The sequence below is a fragment of the Aotus nancymaae genome, unplaced genomic scaffold, assembly GCF_030222135.1.
Source record: "Aotus nancymaae isolate 86718 unplaced genomic scaffold, 86718_ANA_hifiasm-v0.15.2.pri h1tg000161l, whole genome shotgun sequence".
Lineage (NCBI taxonomy): Eukaryota > Metazoa > Chordata > Mammalia > Primates > Aotidae > Aotus > Aotus nancymaae.
The window spans coordinates 1,862,408-1,880,414 of NW_026988576.1; the positions used below are offsets into that span (position 1 = coordinate 1,862,408).

Genomic DNA, 18,007 nt, shown 5'->3' on the forward strand with positions numbered 1-18,007 from the left:
CACCTATATCTGGCATTTCTCCCTATGCTATCTCTCCCCAACTCCCCACCCCTCACTGTCCCTCCCCTAATTCCCCCCAACAGACCCCAGTGTGTAGTGCTCCCCTCCCTGTGTCCATGTGTTCTCGTTGTTCAACACCCGCCTATGAGTGAGAACATGCGGTGTTTGATTTTGTGTTCTTGTGTCAGTTTGCTGAGAATGATGTTAATTTCTTAAGACTGGAAATACATAGGGGCCAGCATAACAGGGGGCTTCAGTTGTTGTCAACTAGAGAATTTATAATTTACTTCCTGGGTTGTGGGGTTAAAAACTTTTGAAGAGGGGAGTTGCTTGAATATAATTGTGCTTGAGGAAGATTGGACAACTGCCTATAGGGCTGGAAGGTCATGAGGAAAACTGTAGATGACGGTCTTTTGTGGTTGTTGAGGAAATATGGAGCATGGGTGAGAGCCAAAGCCGAGGTTCTGGAAAGGCAGGTAGGGAAGTAGGAACATGGCAGTAGACTGAGATATTTTATTTGTCTTTATATCCACGATCTCTTCCACAGAAGCAGTACCTTCATGCGCGGTAAATAAATGTTGCTGAATGAATCAATAACAACTTAATGAATGGATGAGGAAATGAATTCCATTTTGCAGAACAGTTAATTTTGCATTTGACTTTCTCTCCATAGAGATAATAAATTCTTTGAGGTTGGGAATCATTTTTTTTCCATTATGAAAGGTCACGACATGGGGCTAATATGCACAAATAATTTAGGGCTCTGGGTGGCAGTGAGTCCTCATGCATGCAAATTGGGGAAGAGAAATTTGCAGCTGGGGATTATCCTGGCGGCACCAAGACTAACAAACAGTGGAGGGGCAAAGCCCAACGATACGGGGAGACCGAGTCATTGTGAGATAGGAAAAGAAAATTGGCCTATGCGGTTTAAATCTTTTATTGATTTCAGCATAAATTTCTCACTCATCAGCATGACATTTAAAATAACAAAGTATTCCTTTGTTAAAATCCAGGGGATTATAGGAAATAAACACTACTTCATATGAGAAACTCAGAGTTGAAATAAATGAAAATTGTAAAACCCTATCCATGATTTTGCCGAAGAGAAACTATAAAGATAAATTTGTTTGCTTTTCAACTTAAATGTAAAATCCATGTAAACAGAATGTTATCTACGTTTGCTGTACTGTAGTGTTTCACTCTATGTACGCCTCAGGGTTTTAGTCATTTAGTTATTGCTTCTGATAAATCATTTAAACATTTCTTTTGTATTTTCTCTGTTTCTCTAATGAAATTTTTAGTCATCTGAATCGGCTGGATTGGTGGTAAAGAATTTCATAGAAATCAGCAAAAGTGCTCAAAATTGTACAATATAGTTATCAAATCAGTTATACGGTGAAAAATAAATTTATTGATTTAATAAACATTGGCTGAATGTCTTCTATATGATAGCATGGTGGTGGTATGGGGATTCAATGGTGACGTAGCGATGGATTAGAATCCTGTTTTGCCAAAACAGTGGAGAGCCAATGCATTGAATCTGTCATTCAACAGGCTGAAGCAGGTGATGACAAAAACCTTCCAAATATTTTTGGCCAGTGGAGCTTTTCAATCAATCCTCCCATCAACTTTAAGGAAACAATATTTGCTTTTTATTTTAGTGTGTGCTTGTATCAATAATTAAGCCATTGTTTCAGCTATAAAATGGCCAACAGTCAAAGGACTATCAACTTTGCCTTGCTTGACTACCTAATTCTTTTTGTTTTAGAGTTAAGAAAAACTTGCCTAGGTGTTTTCAACATATATGTATATAAAATATATACTAATGCAGGTGTAATACATATAGTATTACATATAATATATATCTTTCCATGTTAAAATATGTGTGTAATACTGTATTTTCAATGACCTAGAGTGCAATAGGACTCTGAGTGCGTTCTTCAGCAAAGTAAATAATGTTTGAATTATACAGGTTAAACCTCCAAACTTGTGTGTTCTATTGTATTTTATATATAAAGTAGATTTTATATATATATATGTACACACTATAGTACTATATATACTATATATAGTACAATACATATATACTATAGTACTATATATACCATACATCGTACTATTTATGTTTATAGTATTTTATATGGTATTTATATATAGTACTATATATATATATACCATATATACATATATATATTTCAGTATTATGTAAATAGTTCTTACAACAATTTAGTCAACTAGAGGTTAGGTGTATGAGTTATGTGCTCCTGTGCAATTAATGGAATAATTTATTATTTTGCAGGTCATTGGAGCAGAGAACATTTAAATGCATGCAAGCCTCCATAGAATTTCACTTTCTCTAGGTGAAGAAGGCTAGGATCACAGAATCCTAATCATGTAGTTATATTTTCAAAGCGAATCCAGCAAAAGATTAATTTTACTCAGTTGTAATTTTATTTGTTTGCTTATAATAATGCTATAGTGATTTTTAAATAGATTAGATAGACATTACTCCTATCAGGAGGAGCAGAGCAATGATTCTGGGAAATGGTAATCAGGGTTCCTCAAACAAAGGATATCTGATCAGATTAGCTGGGGCTAGCTAGACTGTATGCTACAGTTCCCATTTGGTGATTCAAAATATTTATTGACATATTAAAGTATCCGGAAGGGCTTCAGTAAAAAAAGTATTGAACTTTGCTTGCCTTTAACAAACTAACTTAATTGTGCAAGGAAAGTCTATTTTTCTTGGCACACTGATAAATGCTACATTACAAGGAAAACTACAAAGTTTTTCTTTGACACCAGTTTGGGAAGCACTGCATTAGCTAATTTAACCTATGCTTAATGCTGTTAAAAATTTTAACTCAAAATGAACCCTAAGGCAAAATTGAATACATTGGTTTAGTTTCACAGCTGTCTGCAAAAATCTTTGACGATGATCTGGCCTTCCTGTTCTATGTGAATTTTCCTAAATGTGTCATGAGGTGATGCCTTCATGACCTGCTATGTGCTTTTCTCTTTGTCTTCTAGAATGTCCTTACGGTTAACTTACCCAAAGCCTGTATGTCTTAGCTCAAGTGGGACTGGTGAAATAGTTCCCTGACCTCCTCTAAATGTCCAGAACTGTGTTATTTTACCCTGTTTTGAGCGAACACTTAAGCCTGCCCCTGATTCATGGCTGCTGATAGAAGATACAATACTCCTGGGTAAGAGACAGAGGACTTCTTTCCTCCCTGCATAGCAAGTGGCATGCAGCGCGTGCTTGTGTCACTTCCCTTTGTCTGTCAAGAAGTCCCATGGGGCCACATAGAGGGCCCTGAATGTTTTATTTATTTATTTTAATTTTAATTTTTAAAATTTGACTTCAAGTTATGGGACACATGTGCTGAACATGCAGGTTTGTTACATAGGTATACATGTGCCATGGTGGTTTGCTGCACCTATCAACCTGTCATCTGGGTTTTAAGCCCCACATGCATTAGGTGTTTGTCCTAATGCTCTCCCTCCTCTTCCCCCCAGCCACCAACAAGCCCTGGTGTGTGATGTTCCCCTCCCTGTGTTCACGTGTTCTTATTGTTCAGCTGCCACTTAGGAGTGAGAACATGTGGTGTTTGGTTTTATGTTCCTGTGTTAGTTTGCTGAGGATGATGGTTTCCAGCCTCATCCATGTCCCTGTAAAGGATGTGAACTTGTTTGGGGCCCTGGATGTCACAGGTGTATTTGAGGAACCCTCAGCTTAGGAACCCTAATATTTGGTAATAAATGGGCTGCAAACAAACCTACCTAAGTTTTGAGACAGAGTTTTCGTCTTGTCACCCAGGCTGGAGTGCAATGGTGGGATCTCAGCTCACTGCAACCTCTGCCTCCTGGGTTCAAGTGATTCTCCTGTCTCAGCCTCCCAAGTAGCTGGGATTATAGGTACCAACCACCACACCTAGCTAATTTTTGTATTTTTTTTTTTTTTAGTAGAGACAGGATTTCACCATGTTGGCCAGGCTGATCTGGAACTTCTGACCTCAGGTGATCCACCGCCTCAGCCTCCCAAAGTGCTAGGATTACAAGCATGAGCCACTGCACCCTTCCTGCATACATTATTTATTGTACTGTACAACATTCTTTCCTCTGCTCCAGAAGAAAACACTGTTTCTATCTTTCAACTGTTCATGTACATTTTTGAAAAGAGAAAAAAGGCTGTCCATGCCTCTGCTCAGAAGACGCACAAAAATAAGGAAGTCCCATGGAGAATTATCTCTAAAGACTAAAATCCGAGTCACCAACTTGTGCTGTTCCTTGAATTACCCCAGCCACCGGTACAATCCCACAATTTTGGTCCTTCCTGAATGGCTCTAAATGCTGCTTTTCTGGTGGGGATGTGCTTTTCTTTCTGCTTTTTATTGCAGCCAGCTGAATACCAGACAGAGTAGGCAGAGCTGGCAAAGTTGATGAGATACAAGGTGGTGTCTTTACATGTTTTCTGGAGCAGACTTCAAGTGCATTGCCCGTTACCTTAGGAGAAAGGAGAGAGGAATGGAATAAGCAGGATTTCACTAAAAGGCTCAAATGGCTTTAGTGATCCAGGGAGGAAACCTTCCTTTCTTACAGAAGCACCAGCGTCACACCAGCGTTGTTGGAGGCAGCAGGACTCAGTGGCCTGTGACTGTTAAGGCCGGGAGAGACCGTGCTAGCCGGAGGGCTGGCAGCCACACAGGAGTGTCGAGGAAGGCGATGACAACCAACCGTCGCATCAGGGACAAAGCAGGGGCTGGCAGGCAGCGGCAACACCACGCAGCAGATGGGAGGACCGTAGACCATGCAGCATCTGTTTGGGAGTTTTCTTGTCACAAAAATGGGAAGAGGAAGAGGAAACAGCATGTGAGAAGGAACAGAGATGGATTATACATTGGGGGAACCCAAGTCAATCAATCAGTAAATAATATGTAAGTGAATGAATGCACAAATGCATAAAAACACACTTTGCAGGAAGAGTTGGGGTGTGGGAGAGGGGGTGGATTGGAGGATAAGATTAGGCAAGAAACTAGCTGGACTGTAGGTAGTGAGGGGCTCCTAACTTAGGTGCTTCCCAAAGGGCAGTTCTCAGTTCAGCAGCTGTTTGTCATGGGTCCATGAAGAGATGAGTGGAGAAATCGGGACTGCATTTTTAGAAACTTTTGATTTGATTCAACAGACTCTTTTTTTTTTTTTTTTGAGATAGAGTCTTGCTCTGTCACCTAGGCTGGAGTGCTAGGTGACAGCACTGTAACCTCTACCTCCTGGGTTCAAGCAATTCTCCTGCCTCAGCCTCCTGAGTAGCGGGGATTACAGGCATGTGCCATCATGCTTGGCTAATTTTTTGTATTTTTAGTAGGACAGAGTTTCACCACATTGGCCAGGTTGGTCTTGAACCCCTGACCTCAAGTGATCTGTCTGCTTTGGCCTCCCAAAGTGCTGGGATTACAGGCGTGAGTCACCACGCCCCATCAGCAATTTGACAGACTCTTTATTCTCTATGACATGTGACAATTAAAATTTGGGGCTTGTATTTTGTACGTGTTTGAGTTGTTTTGTATTAAATTTTTCTGAGGGCTGGGCACAGTGGTTCACGCCTGTAATCCCAGCACTTTGGGAGGCCGAGGTGGGTGGATCACGAGGTCAAGAGATCGAGACCATCCTGGTCAACATGGTGAAACCCCGTCTCTACTAAAAATACAAAAAATTAGCTGGGCACGGTGGTGCGTACCTGTAATCCCAGCTACTCAGGAAGCTGAGGCAGAAGAATTGCCTGAACCCAGGAGGCGGAAGTTGCGGTGAGCCGAGATCGCGCCATTGCACTCCACCCTGGGTAACAAGGGTGAAACTTCGTCTCAAAAAAAAAAAAAAAAAATAAAATAAAATAAAATAAAATAAAAAATTTTTCCAATAAATAATTTTTACTCTTTTACATAAGTATGTTCTATTACTGGAATTTGATTAGGAAACAAACTGATCTTCAGTCCAAATAGTCTGAGAAGATAGCAGTAGATGAAGGGAATTCAGAAGGAAAGTGGTATCCTGGGCTTGTCCACTTGCACTGGTTTCCCTGGTGCCTGGGGGTAGGATGGATTGGAAGAGGTGAAACCAGGCACTGGATTTAAGTTAGAAGATGATGCATGGCACTCACATCCAAGAGAGATGGTGAGAGCCCTAACTGAGGCAGCAGCAAGCAGAGATGGAGAGAGAAGGAAGGACTCAGGGGCAACAGTAATAGCTAACTCTATCAAAGCACGGGGTAGGTAGCTGGCACAGTCTAAGCTCTTCCTGTAACTGATATTATCGCTCCCATTTTACAGATGAGGAAACCGAAACAGAGAGACTAAGTCACTCGTCCAGTGTCAATCACTGAGTCAGTGGTGGTAATGAAACTTGCAGCCAGGTATTTCTATCAGTAAGACTCCGTGGTGAATTATTTGAGTGAAGCAGACAAGAACAGTGTCAAGGAGGACTCTCAGGGTCATGTCCTGATGCCCCTGGTTGTTGGAGCTGACAGGGGACAGACATGGAAGATGGAGGAAGAAGTATAGCTCTGGCAAGAGATCCAAAAGGTGACGAGTTCTTCTCTGATACTTAATGGTTGTTGAATAAAATTGCAGAAATGCAATTAATTGGTTTTGATTATTGCGACTTTTAAAAAGTCAAAAGATATATAGAGGACTATTATTTGATAGGCACTTTGTTAAGTGCTTCAGTGTAATTCTTCACCGTAACCCATTAGGTGGGCAGGTTGAAAACAAATGGGCAAAGGAAAAGAAAAATGTGAAAATGACCCGTTGTTTACATCAGCCTGGATGAGTGAGAGCATGTCAATAAAGGAATTCGAAAAGGGGAGTAAGTTCCTAGGTAATGGGTGGAGAATACAAAAAAAATTATTGAATGCCTACTGTGTGTTAAGGGTTGACAGTACACTATCTTGTTTAATCCCTGTAATACTGCTATCAAATATTTATTATTATTTTTCTTACAAATAGAAGGAAGCCATTCTCAGAGATTTAAGTAGCTTAAACCAAAATCTCACAATAAGTAGAATTCAAACTTAGAGCTGATTGGAAGTCTCGTTCTATTCATTATGCTGTGCTGGCTATAGTGTGATGAATTTCATACAAGTGAAATTTGAAATTCAGGTAGGACACCGTGAAGAGATGTCTAGAAGACAGTTTAAGAAGGATGAGAAGGTAGAGTCAGAAATAAAGATTTGGGAGTGTGGTGGCTTGATTGCTATAATGACCCCACTATTGATGCAGTTTGATGGGGCCTTCCTGCATTGACCCAGGGCTTGTCTGTGTGGCTTGCTTTGCAATGGGACAGCAGCACCTGTGAGGAGAGCGGAGGCTTGCAATGTCGAAGATGTGCATTGATTTTACTACCTATGTGCTTTCAGAACCTTGTGCAGCCAGGGGAACAAACCCAGCCTAGGTGGGTAGATGATAACAGATACACAGCCTAGTTGCCTCTGCGGTCTCAGCTGACAGCCAGGCAACTCCCAGAAGCAAGGGTTCCCAGCGGGACTGGCAACTCCCTACAAACGCATGAGTAAGCCCAGCCCAGCCTACCAGAAGAATTGCACAGCTGATCCCATTCAATGTTTCTGACCCATAGAATTCTGAGCTAAATAGATGGTTTTACTTTAAGACATCAGGTTTTGGGGTGATTGGTTATGAAGCAATAAGTCATTGATGCAGAAAGCCATTGCATGAATGGAGTAGTTGCAGGCCTTGCAGATTTGAAAGTGAATGAAATCACCAAAGAAGACAAGTATTGAGATTTGAATGATTTATTTTATTGATTTCTTTTATATAATTTTGTTTATTTTTAAAAGAATCGCTAACTCAGAAAAGTTGCGAGAACAGTACAAAGAACCGCTTCTTCTTCTTCCTTTCCTCCTTTCCCTCCTCCTCCTCTTTTTTCTTTCTGAATCATTTAATGCCCATCATTTCCAAATACAACCATCAGAGTTGAGAAATTAACATTGATGCCGTACTAACATCTGATATTCAGGTCCCACTCAAGCTCACCTGTTGGCCCAGTAACACCTGCTAGAGAAAAAACAATCCAATTCAAAATTATATCTTGCTTTCAGTTGTCTTGTCTCTATGTTCTCCTTCATTCTGGGATCATTTTATAACCTTGAAGAGACTTACTAAATCAGTAGCAGCATTTTGAATAGTAATATCCAGAACAAATGCCAATAATATTTCCTAGGCTCTAAAGAAGAGCTACACCACAGTCTCACTGTTTATCAAAAGGAATTCAAATATTGTGCAGAGCCCAATTACAGGGAAAAATGATTTTAGGTTTATTATCTGCATGCCACCCCTGTCTACTCTCCAACGAGCTATATATTTAGTGAAAGGTCATCTTACATTCCCTCCAGTGACCCCAAAGCGATCCCACCTTTGATCTGGGATTTTCCCATTTCTCTCTCCACCCTCGGTACACACAGATGGAAAAGAACACTGGTGTGTCAGTGATGAGTGGAAAGCTCAGCTATTTTGCCAGGTGGTTTTAGAAGACAAAAAATCTTCAGATTTCAGGAAATGGTGAGTTTGTTTTGGTAAGTACTTCTTGAAGTAAATAATTTCCAGAAATGGAGGTGGGAGAATGGCATTGATCAGGGAAGTGGGAAGTATTTTTCCCTTTAAGCTTTGGGGGCAGTTATCCCCTCTGGCTTTTGTCCCATGTCCTGCCTGAATGGCTGTTGCCTTATTGACTCTGCTGGTGTAATCTGGCTGTATTTTCAGGTACCTCATTCAACATTTTTGCGCTGCCGACATCCCCTGTCAATATATAACAAGACTTTTATTATTGAATATTTAGTAATGTTTTAGAGGACTGTCTCATCATCTGATCAAGGAACAAGTGCAAGGATAGGAAGAATATGCTGGGAATAAGACGGTTTACGTGAGTCTTTGTGTTTCTTGAGAAATTATCAGCTGATTTCAGCAGGCACTGTGGACCTTATTACCTGGAGGGAGCTCTGTGTGCTAAAAAGGAATGAATAGAGTGAGTATAAGAGTGTGTGTGTGTGTGTGTGTGTGTGTGTGTGTGTGTGTGTGAGAGAGAGAGAGAGAGAGAGAGAGAGAGAGGTTTGTTTGTTGGTTTGTATTTTACCAATGGCATTTAATGATGGCACATTACCGTACTCATTATGTTCTTATGATTACTCCAAATTTCTTTTCATTTTCACTTCTTTGTTCCCCTTCTCTCAGTTTAAATTAACAAAAGTGAGAGAATTTGAGATAGTTAATTTACAGATACTGTCTACATCTTGAAACATAGCCCACTCTTCTTTGTATATTTAATGGTTATGTTTCAGTAATTCTATTCAGGAATTTTTGAGGCAAAGGTAGAAATTCACCGTGTGTTTAGTCACAGGCTAAATACACAGTCTTCAGTCTTCTTCAATATCTTCTAACTGCAGTCACTTTCCGCTAATGGTAACTCTCAGAAAACCAATAACATCCCCAATAAAATGGTTAATGATATTTGATTCTCCTCTGGGGCCCTTACATTCTGCTGAGTCTCTTCTCAGGTCTGGGGAAATATGCTCAGCGATGAAGTCAAGGCAGAGTGTCCTGCTGCTGATGGACTCACTCTATCTCTGCCCGGGGAGGATGGCCAGGGTGGTGGTTCCTTCCAGAATCCATCTGAGAGTCAGTTTTAATCTATTCCTATCAGACTAGGATGTGACCAAAGGCAGGATGTCCTGGTCAAGAAAGCCCAGTGAATAACAAAATCCAGATTGCAATTGTTTGAGGATGCCAAACATAGTCAAGGCTGAGTTTGTGGGGAGATTGCCCCCTTTTGTGTTAAAATTGGGTGTGGGACTGGGTAAATTAAAGCCAGCCGAAGAGACAGTGCAGAAATTCTTTCTCAGTTTCATAGGTAAGATGCCTCCCTCCACCCTCTAACAAAAAAGGGCAATAACTGAACAAAAAAAGAGCCATGTCAAGGCCTGGTGCAGTGGTTCATGCCTGTAATCCCAACACAATGGGAGGCTGAGGTGGGCGGATCACCTGAGGTCGGGAGTTCGAGACCAGCCTGACCAAAATGGAGAAAACTTGTCTCTCCTAAAAATACAAAATTAGCCCAGCGTGGTGGTGCATGCCTGTAATCCCAGCTACTTGGGAGGCTGAGTCAGGAGAATTGCTTGAACCCAGGAGGCGGAGATTGCAGTGAGCCGAGATCGCGCCATTGCACTCCAGCCTGGACAACAAGAGTGAGACGCCATCTCCAAAAAACAAAAAAACAAACAAACGACAACAACAACAATAAAGAACTGTGTCTTTCTAAATGGTTTTGAGAATAAATAAAACAAAATTTACTCATGACTTTTCTAACTGTTGTAGAGCAATATTTCTCAGACTTTAATGTGCACCAGTCTACCTGGGGATCTGGTTAAACTGCAGCTTTTTACCCCAATAAATCTGAGAGGAGGCTCAAGGTCCTGCATTTCTCACAAGCTCCTGGGCGACGTTGATGCCATGAACCGCACTTGAAGTAGGAGCAGCTACTGTAGGCGTCCTCCAAGGGTGATCCCTGGACCAGAAGCATCACATCAGCATCATAGATAATTTTCTAACATAAGAAACTTGTTAGAAAGGCAAATGTCTGGGTCCCAGCCCAGGATCACTATAACAGGTGCAATGGCTCCTCAAAGATGTTCACTCCTGAATCCCTGGATTCTGTGACTATATCACATGCAACAGGAACTTGGTAGAAAATTAAAGTTTCTAAACTTCTAAGACAGAAGGACTATTCCTGACTATTCCATGGGCCCACTCTAATTACAGTAAATCCTTAAAAGTGGATAGCTTTCCCTGGCTGGTGTCAGAGAGGTGCAGCAGAAGTGTCAAGAAAATTCAAAGTGTGAGTGGAAACGTGCTTGCTGGATGGTCCACAGAGAGAGCATGAGAAAATGCAGACGGCTTCCAGCCTCCAGCTGTTGACCGGCAGCCAGCAAAAACAGGTCATATAACTGCAAGGAACTGAATTCAGGCAACGACCTGAATGACCTTGTAAGCAGGTTCCTCTCCAGGGCCTTCAGAATGGAACACAGGCCTGGCTGGATGTAGTGGCTCATGCCTGTAATCTAGCACTTTGTGAGGCTGAGGTGGGAAGACTGCTTGAAGCCATGAGTTTGAGACCAGCCCCGGCACATGGCAAAACCCATCTCCATAAAAAATACAAAAATTAGTTGGGCTTCAGGGTGCGCACCTGTAGTCCCAGCTACTAGGGAGGCTGAGGTGGGAGGACTGCTGGAGCCCAGGAGTTCAAGGTTACAGTGAGCTATGATTGTGTTGCTGTACTCCAGCCTGGGCGACAGAGTGAGGAGGTCTTGTGTCTCTATTAAAGAATAATAATAAAGAATAGAGCACAAGGCCACGTGCGGTGGTTCACACTTGTAATCCCAGCATTTTGTGAGGCTGAGATGGGAGGATTGGTTGAATCCAGGAGTTCAAGACCAGCATGAGCAACATAGCGAAACCTTGCTTCTACAAAAAAATACAAAAATTAGTGTGACATGGTGACATGCACCTGTATTTGCAGCTACTTGGGAGGCTGAAGTGGGAGGATCACTGGACCCTGGGGGGTTAAGGCTTCAGTGAGCTGTGATGGTGCCACTGCACTCCAGCTGGGGCAACAGAGTGAGACCTTGTCTCAAAAAAATAAAAAAATGGAACCCAGACCTGCTGACATCTTAATTTCTTCCTTGTGAGACTCCGTGTAGAGCATCCAGATGAGTTGTGCCGTATCTGAACTTCTGACCTACAGACCTGGGAGATAACACATTTATGTGTTTGTAAGCCACTAACTTTATGGTAATTAGTTGCAGCAGCAATAGGAAACTAATATTCTGCCTGATGAGAAACTCGGAGTGCAGGGCTCAGCAATCTGTTTTAATAAGCTCCGCAGGTCATTCTCATGCATTCTGTAGAAACATCATGCTCTACAGTCCAACATCAATGAGGTGCCGCCGCTTAATAGCTGTTGCTTTTGTAGCACTGGCCAATCTTCCTAACATCCTAAGTCTTGAGTCTTTTTCATGTATAAAATGAGATTAATAAAACAAAGGGTTAGCAACGAATCTTCAGTCAGAATCTCTGGTAGAATATTTTAACAGCTCTTATTACAGCAGGCCCTCCAATGTTACCTTCTCGTCTTCCTTCCAAACTTCACCTTCATGCACACACTAAATACTAACAGGATTGATGATTCTGATGTCAGTTTTCCGAGGATTAGGGCTTGCAACTTGACCTCAATGCTCATTGTGTAAATATGAGCTGAAAAGGAAAACAGGTCTAATTTATAAGTAATTGCCCTGCTCAGCTTAATTGCTACTCTTCAAAGAGAGAACAATGAGTATGTTGTCCTTTGCTTTTAGAAAAACATTCAGCATTATTCAAATCTGGATACAGAACATTTGGTTCTAAATGTGACCTTTTAATCATAGCAAGAGTATAAGCTGGTTCTTTACAGTGGGACCACAACAGCTAAGGTACATTTATATTCTGCACATTCTTAAGAGTGCAATGTACTAATTCTAATTTGCTTGTTTACTGGAGTGCTCTAATAAACATTAATTTTTAAAATTTCAAGTGCATTGTTTTTTCATTTATGTCCATCTCTGAGCTAAAAATGTTTACTTATTCTCTCTTCTTTAACCACTCCGCAGGGTGCACTGCTTCCTCAGATGATTATGTATTCTTCTCCTCCGTGATCTGTACAGCCTTTCCTTTCTGACCATCAATCACTGTGGGATGAAACTGGTTGATCAGGTTTATTTTGCAAATGATGCAGTTTGCAAAGTCCCAGGTTCATAGTCATTTTCTATTGCTGTCTAGACCATGCTAAAACTCTCAATCAATCAACACTTCCAGATTAATTTTTCCCTCTGAGAAATAAAAAAAAAAAGAAATTAAGAGTTAAATTAGGCTTCCTGGCTTATGTATTTATTAATCAATCAACCTTCCACATAATACTAAATTAATGCTTATGGTACAGTATCTGCATACCGATTTCTGTGTCTGCCAGTTCTAAACTAGTGCGGTGCTGAAGCAAGATTCTATCTGCTGTGAATATTTTTATAATGAGCTGCAGCCCCAGAAACACTGAAACCCATTTAAAAAGTGACCTGAATAATCTCTCAGAGAAAATTAAATGGGTGAAAGATCATGAATAAGAAGTAAATATATATTTAAATAGCATCAGGATGGCATCTGTTCTTTACTGTGCAGGCCTTGCTTTTACCAGCGTAAAACTGTATCTAGGTAATTCCGAAAGGAATTGTTCAGGGTGCGGAGGGTGTTCTATGACTTACAGATGCTCTTTATTCAAATATACATACAGTGTGAATCTCCCATGTCCAGATCACATTTCTTCTTAGAATGTGTACTAAATGTTCTTGGCGTCCGGAGAACTATGCTATATATTTTTATGTTTAACAAGGTTTGCTTTTCTCCAACAATAGGGTATAGAATTGAGGTTAGTTACCTAGAGTGTGGTCCTGGGAATCTCTCAGATTCCATCACTTCTGAGCCACAATCTGCTTTTAAAATCCTAGGCAATTTATACGTTCATTAAAGTGGGAGAATCGCTGGAGTAAAAAACTGCCTGGGAGGTGGGGATGTGGGAACTATGGGGGATGTGAAGAATAGAGGTGGCGAGAGACCATATTGAATAGAGATGTGCTTCTTGCCTGCTCACCATTGAGTGGAGAAGGGTTGGGGAGGCATTGCTTGCTCTCCCTTTTTATCCTGGTGTTCGGTAGAATGCACGTGTTAAAAGGCATTGAGGGCATAGTTTGTGATTACGCGCTGACAGTCCGTATGGCTTGCATTCTCTAATACAGTGTCTTCCAATTTTTACTGTGACCTTGAATGAGAGGCAATGTAGGGTAGTGGAAAACCCAAGGGTTTTAACTCTAACTCTGATAATGTGTCAACAGTTTATATATAAAATAGGCAAAATAGGCAAAATAGCCATGCCTGTCACAAATGGATTACATGAGATAATGCTTAGGAAGCTCAAACTTCGGTGACCAGAGCAACGTAGTTATCTACAAAGTATGTCTTTGCTTTTTTTTTTCCTTCTGATTATTCACTGGTCCATCCATCTGCCCCAGCCATAAAGAAAAAATAAGTTTAACTGAGATATAAATATAGAATATACATCTATCTATCTATCCATCTATGTATCCATTCTCACACTGCTATGAACAAATACCTGAGATTGGGTAATTTATAAAGAAAATAAGTTTAATTGAGATATAAATATAGAATATACATCTATCTATCTATCTATCTATCTATCTATCTATCTATCCATCCATCCGTTCTCACACTGCTATGAACAAATATCTGAGATTGGGTAATTTATAAGGAAAAGAAAAGAAGTTTAATCAGCTCAAGGTTCTGTAGGTTGTGTGGGAAGCATGGCAGCATCTGCTTCTGGGGAGGCCTCAGGAAACTTACAATCATGGTGGAAGGCAAAGGGGAAGCAGGCAGTTCTTACATGGCAGGGGCAGGAGGAAGTGGGGCAGGAGATTCCACACACTTAAACAACTAGATCTCATGACAACTCACTATCACAAGAACAGCACTCAGGGGAAATCCGCCTCCATTGTCCAATCACCTTCCACCAGGCCCTACCTCCAACCCTGGAGCTTACAATTCGACATAAGATTTGGATAGGGACACAGATCCAAACCATATCCATCAGTCAGTCAGGCCATCTGTCCATCCATCCATCTATCCATCGACCCATCCATCCATCCATGTACTTACCTACCTACTACTTACCACCTACCTACCAACCAACCTACCTACCTACCTACTTACCAACTTATCTGCCTACCTACCTACTTACCTACCAACCTACCTACCTATCTACCTACTTACCAACTTATCTGCCTACCTACCTACCTACCAACCTACCTACCTACCTACCTACCTACCAACTTATCTACCTACCTACCTACCTACCTACCAACTTATCTGCCTACCTACCTACTTACCTACCAACCTACCTACCTAACTACCTACCAACTTATCTACCTATCAACCTACCTATCTACCTACCTTCCTACCTACCAACCTACCTATCTACCTACTTACCAACTTATCTGCCTACCTACCTACTTACCTACCAACCTACCTACCTAACTACCTACCAACTTATCTACCTACCTACCTACCTACCTACCTACCTACCAACTTATCTGCCTACCTACCTACTTACCTACCAACCTACCTACCTAACTACCTACCAACTTATCTACCTACCAACTTATCTACCTATCAACCTACCTATCTACCTACCTTCCTACCTACCAACCTACCTATCTACCTACTTACCAACTTATCTGCCTACCTACCTACTTACCTACCAACCTACCTACCTAACTACCTACCAACTTATCTGCCTACCTACCTACTTACCTACCTACCTACCTACCTACCTACCTAATAGATTTATCTTTCTTTCTACCTTGTTTTTTTGTTCTCTGATATCAGTAATGATTTTCTGTTTTCCCATCAGGCATGGAACTACCAGTATCTCCATTCACTCCCTTTTCCACCTACTCCAGTGAAGCCATTGAAGCAAGTCAAAGAGCTTGGGAAAAAGTGTTCCAAACAGCTGAGCTTGCAAGGTATTGAATGCTGTCGGGTTAATATCATGTGTACCTTATGTCCAGCTTCATGGGCTTCTATCCTTTTCCCTCCTAAAAGATGACTGGCACTTCCTAGGACTAATCTTATTTCTTCCAACGTGTTCTTATGACACTGATCTGGATTAGATGAGGCCATGCGCATTTCTCTCTAGTCGGCTTCCTGGTTCCTGCCTATGTTTGTTACAGGGTTGGATACTCCCACAAATCCTGGTGAGGAGGGTGAGATGCAGTTTAGGTCTTGTTGGAATTGAAGCTTTGAATACAACCCTGATAATACTGGACTCTCAGTTCCCCCCTCTCTATTCTGATATGTAGGAGGGATGAGAAGAACATGTACCTTGTGCTTATGTTTTCATAGGGATAGCTCTTGAGCCCAGGTGTCTTCAGGTAATTGGTATCAAGGATCCTGACATTGAGAGAATAAGATTTTAATACTGAAACTGATCCTTCAATATGAACTGGAATTATTCCCTGCTGAGCCAAACTGTTCATTAATCTCGTACATGACAAAAAATCTGCTCTAGCATACGGTTTCACCTTTTATAGAAAAAAAAAGAGTCATTTTAATTGCTAGTTAAGACTGATGGGTTACTTTAATTTGCAGGCTTTTTATTAACAGTGATCTATTTCATTTAAAGCGCAATAAATGAGATTTGGTGTTAGCCTCCCAATTATTAAATTTCACAGGCACTGTTAGAAGACTCGAGGTCACCCTTTTGAGAGTTTGAGCCATGTACATTTAAGAATTTAGCATACTTGAAGTGAGGGCAGAGTTCTGACACATAGTAGGTTCTTAACACATGTTTGAAAAGTTGAAAAGGTAGATGTGCACAAGCTTGTGTCCATTTTTCTTCGATAGTTTTGTTCTCACCAGTTAAGGGTAGGATATACATTCCCTTCATTATATCTCTCAAATGGAAATGTATGTGGCAATAGTTGCTTAAAATATCTGCTGCAGGTATTGAAAGCTGTACGTTTGCTTATTGTGGGCTATCTGGCTAATTTCTTTACTTTTACGGAGATGAAGGCAGCCAAATATTACTAGCATGGCTATTGTGAACAGAGATTCAATGACAGTTTTTAGTTTGTGGGATGGAAGTCCCATTCAGCTATCTTAGAAAAGAGACAACATGCTTTGATGGGAAGAATCCTTGAAACCTGTAATTTTTTTTTTTTAAATTTAAAAGTAGAACTTTTTGTTTTAAATCAGCTTTTAATTTTAAAAGAGCTTTGGACATACAGAAAAGTTGTAACAATGGTACGGAGAATTCCTTTATGTCTCTCATCCAATGTCCCCCATTGCAATCATCCTGTATCACTGGGATACATTTGTCACAAGCAAGAAACGAGCATAGGTACATTATTCTTAATGAAACTCAATACTATATTCTGATTTCATCAGTTTCCCCAAATGTCCTTTCTCCATTCCTGGATCCCATCCAGAACACCACTTTACAGTTAGCTATCATGACTCCTTAGCCTTCTGCAATCTCTGACGGCTTCTTAGACTTTGCTTGTCCTTGGTTACCTTGATGGTTTTGAGGAGACCTGATCAGAAACCTGTATTCTTGTCTTGATTCTACTCATCATTGAATTGTGACCTTGAGCAAGTCACTTATCTCTCTAGATCTCAATGAGTTTACCTGCAAATTGTGAGGCTGGAGATGAAAAGACTGTTTAGGTTCCATTGAGTTCTCAAACTCTCATTCCTCTTCATATCACAGGCAGGTAGCAGAACCTAAAGTGTCATGTTTTTTTAAAGAATATTTTTTATTAAGATTGGGTCTCATCACATTGCCCAGGCTAGCCTCTACCTCCTGGGCTCAAGCGATCCTCCCACCTCAGCCTCCTGAGTAGCTGGGATTACAGGCTACCATGCCACCATGCCGAGCCCCATTTTGGTTTTATCTCTAACTTACTGTTTAACTCTGGCCAGATTGTCTAGATCTCCAAACTATAGTTCTGTGAGGAATGTTCCAGTGTTTTAGTCTTCAAATAGTTAGTGGCCATATTAAAAATATTATAGGAATCGTAAATGTGTTGTATCTGCATGTCTCTTGGTTACTGTAAGAGACAGAACCTAGCTTACCTCCTTTTGATGACTCAGACATTAGCTGAACATCAGACATTGAACTGACATGTTTTGATGGTTGCTGCCCTTGGGGTTGTGGAGGTGTCTCAGCCCATTCACGTCAATCAAGGACACAGGACTGTTGTAAGTGTTTATTTTCTTTCATCTTGTCCTTTGCTATCAGTTGTCACTTCTTATGCTGTTGGTTACCAGAAGAATACAGGTAACTAAAC

General features: G+C 40.9%; 1 protein-coding gene across 10 annotated transcripts in view; it reads left to right on the top strand.

Moving 5' to 3' along the window:
- Nucleotides 1-16,034, top strand: part of LOC110569582 (putative methyltransferase-like protein 21E) — an 88,614-nt gene extending 72,580 nt beyond the window's left edge. For 6 of the 10 annotated variants that reach the window (XR_010340888.1, XR_010340889.1, XR_010340884.1 and 3 more), the window contains 3 exons: nucleotides 4,603-4,937; nucleotides 6,327-6,578; nucleotides 8,474-14,358. Coding sequence is in view for 1 of the 10 variants with exons in the window: in XM_064371780.1 (XP_064227850.1) it covers nucleotides 4,603-4,937; nucleotides 6,327-6,330 (339 nt within the window). In the remaining 9 variants the exon portion in view is untranslated. Of the gene's footprint in view, nucleotides 1-4,602; nucleotides 4,938-6,326; nucleotides 7,090-8,473; nucleotides 14,359-15,570 lie in introns of those variants that run through there. The other 4 variants (XR_010340885.1, XR_010340886.1, XR_010340887.1 and 1 more) reach the window with 4 other exon arrangements.
- Nucleotides 16,035-18,007: the final 1,973 nt, after the last annotated feature.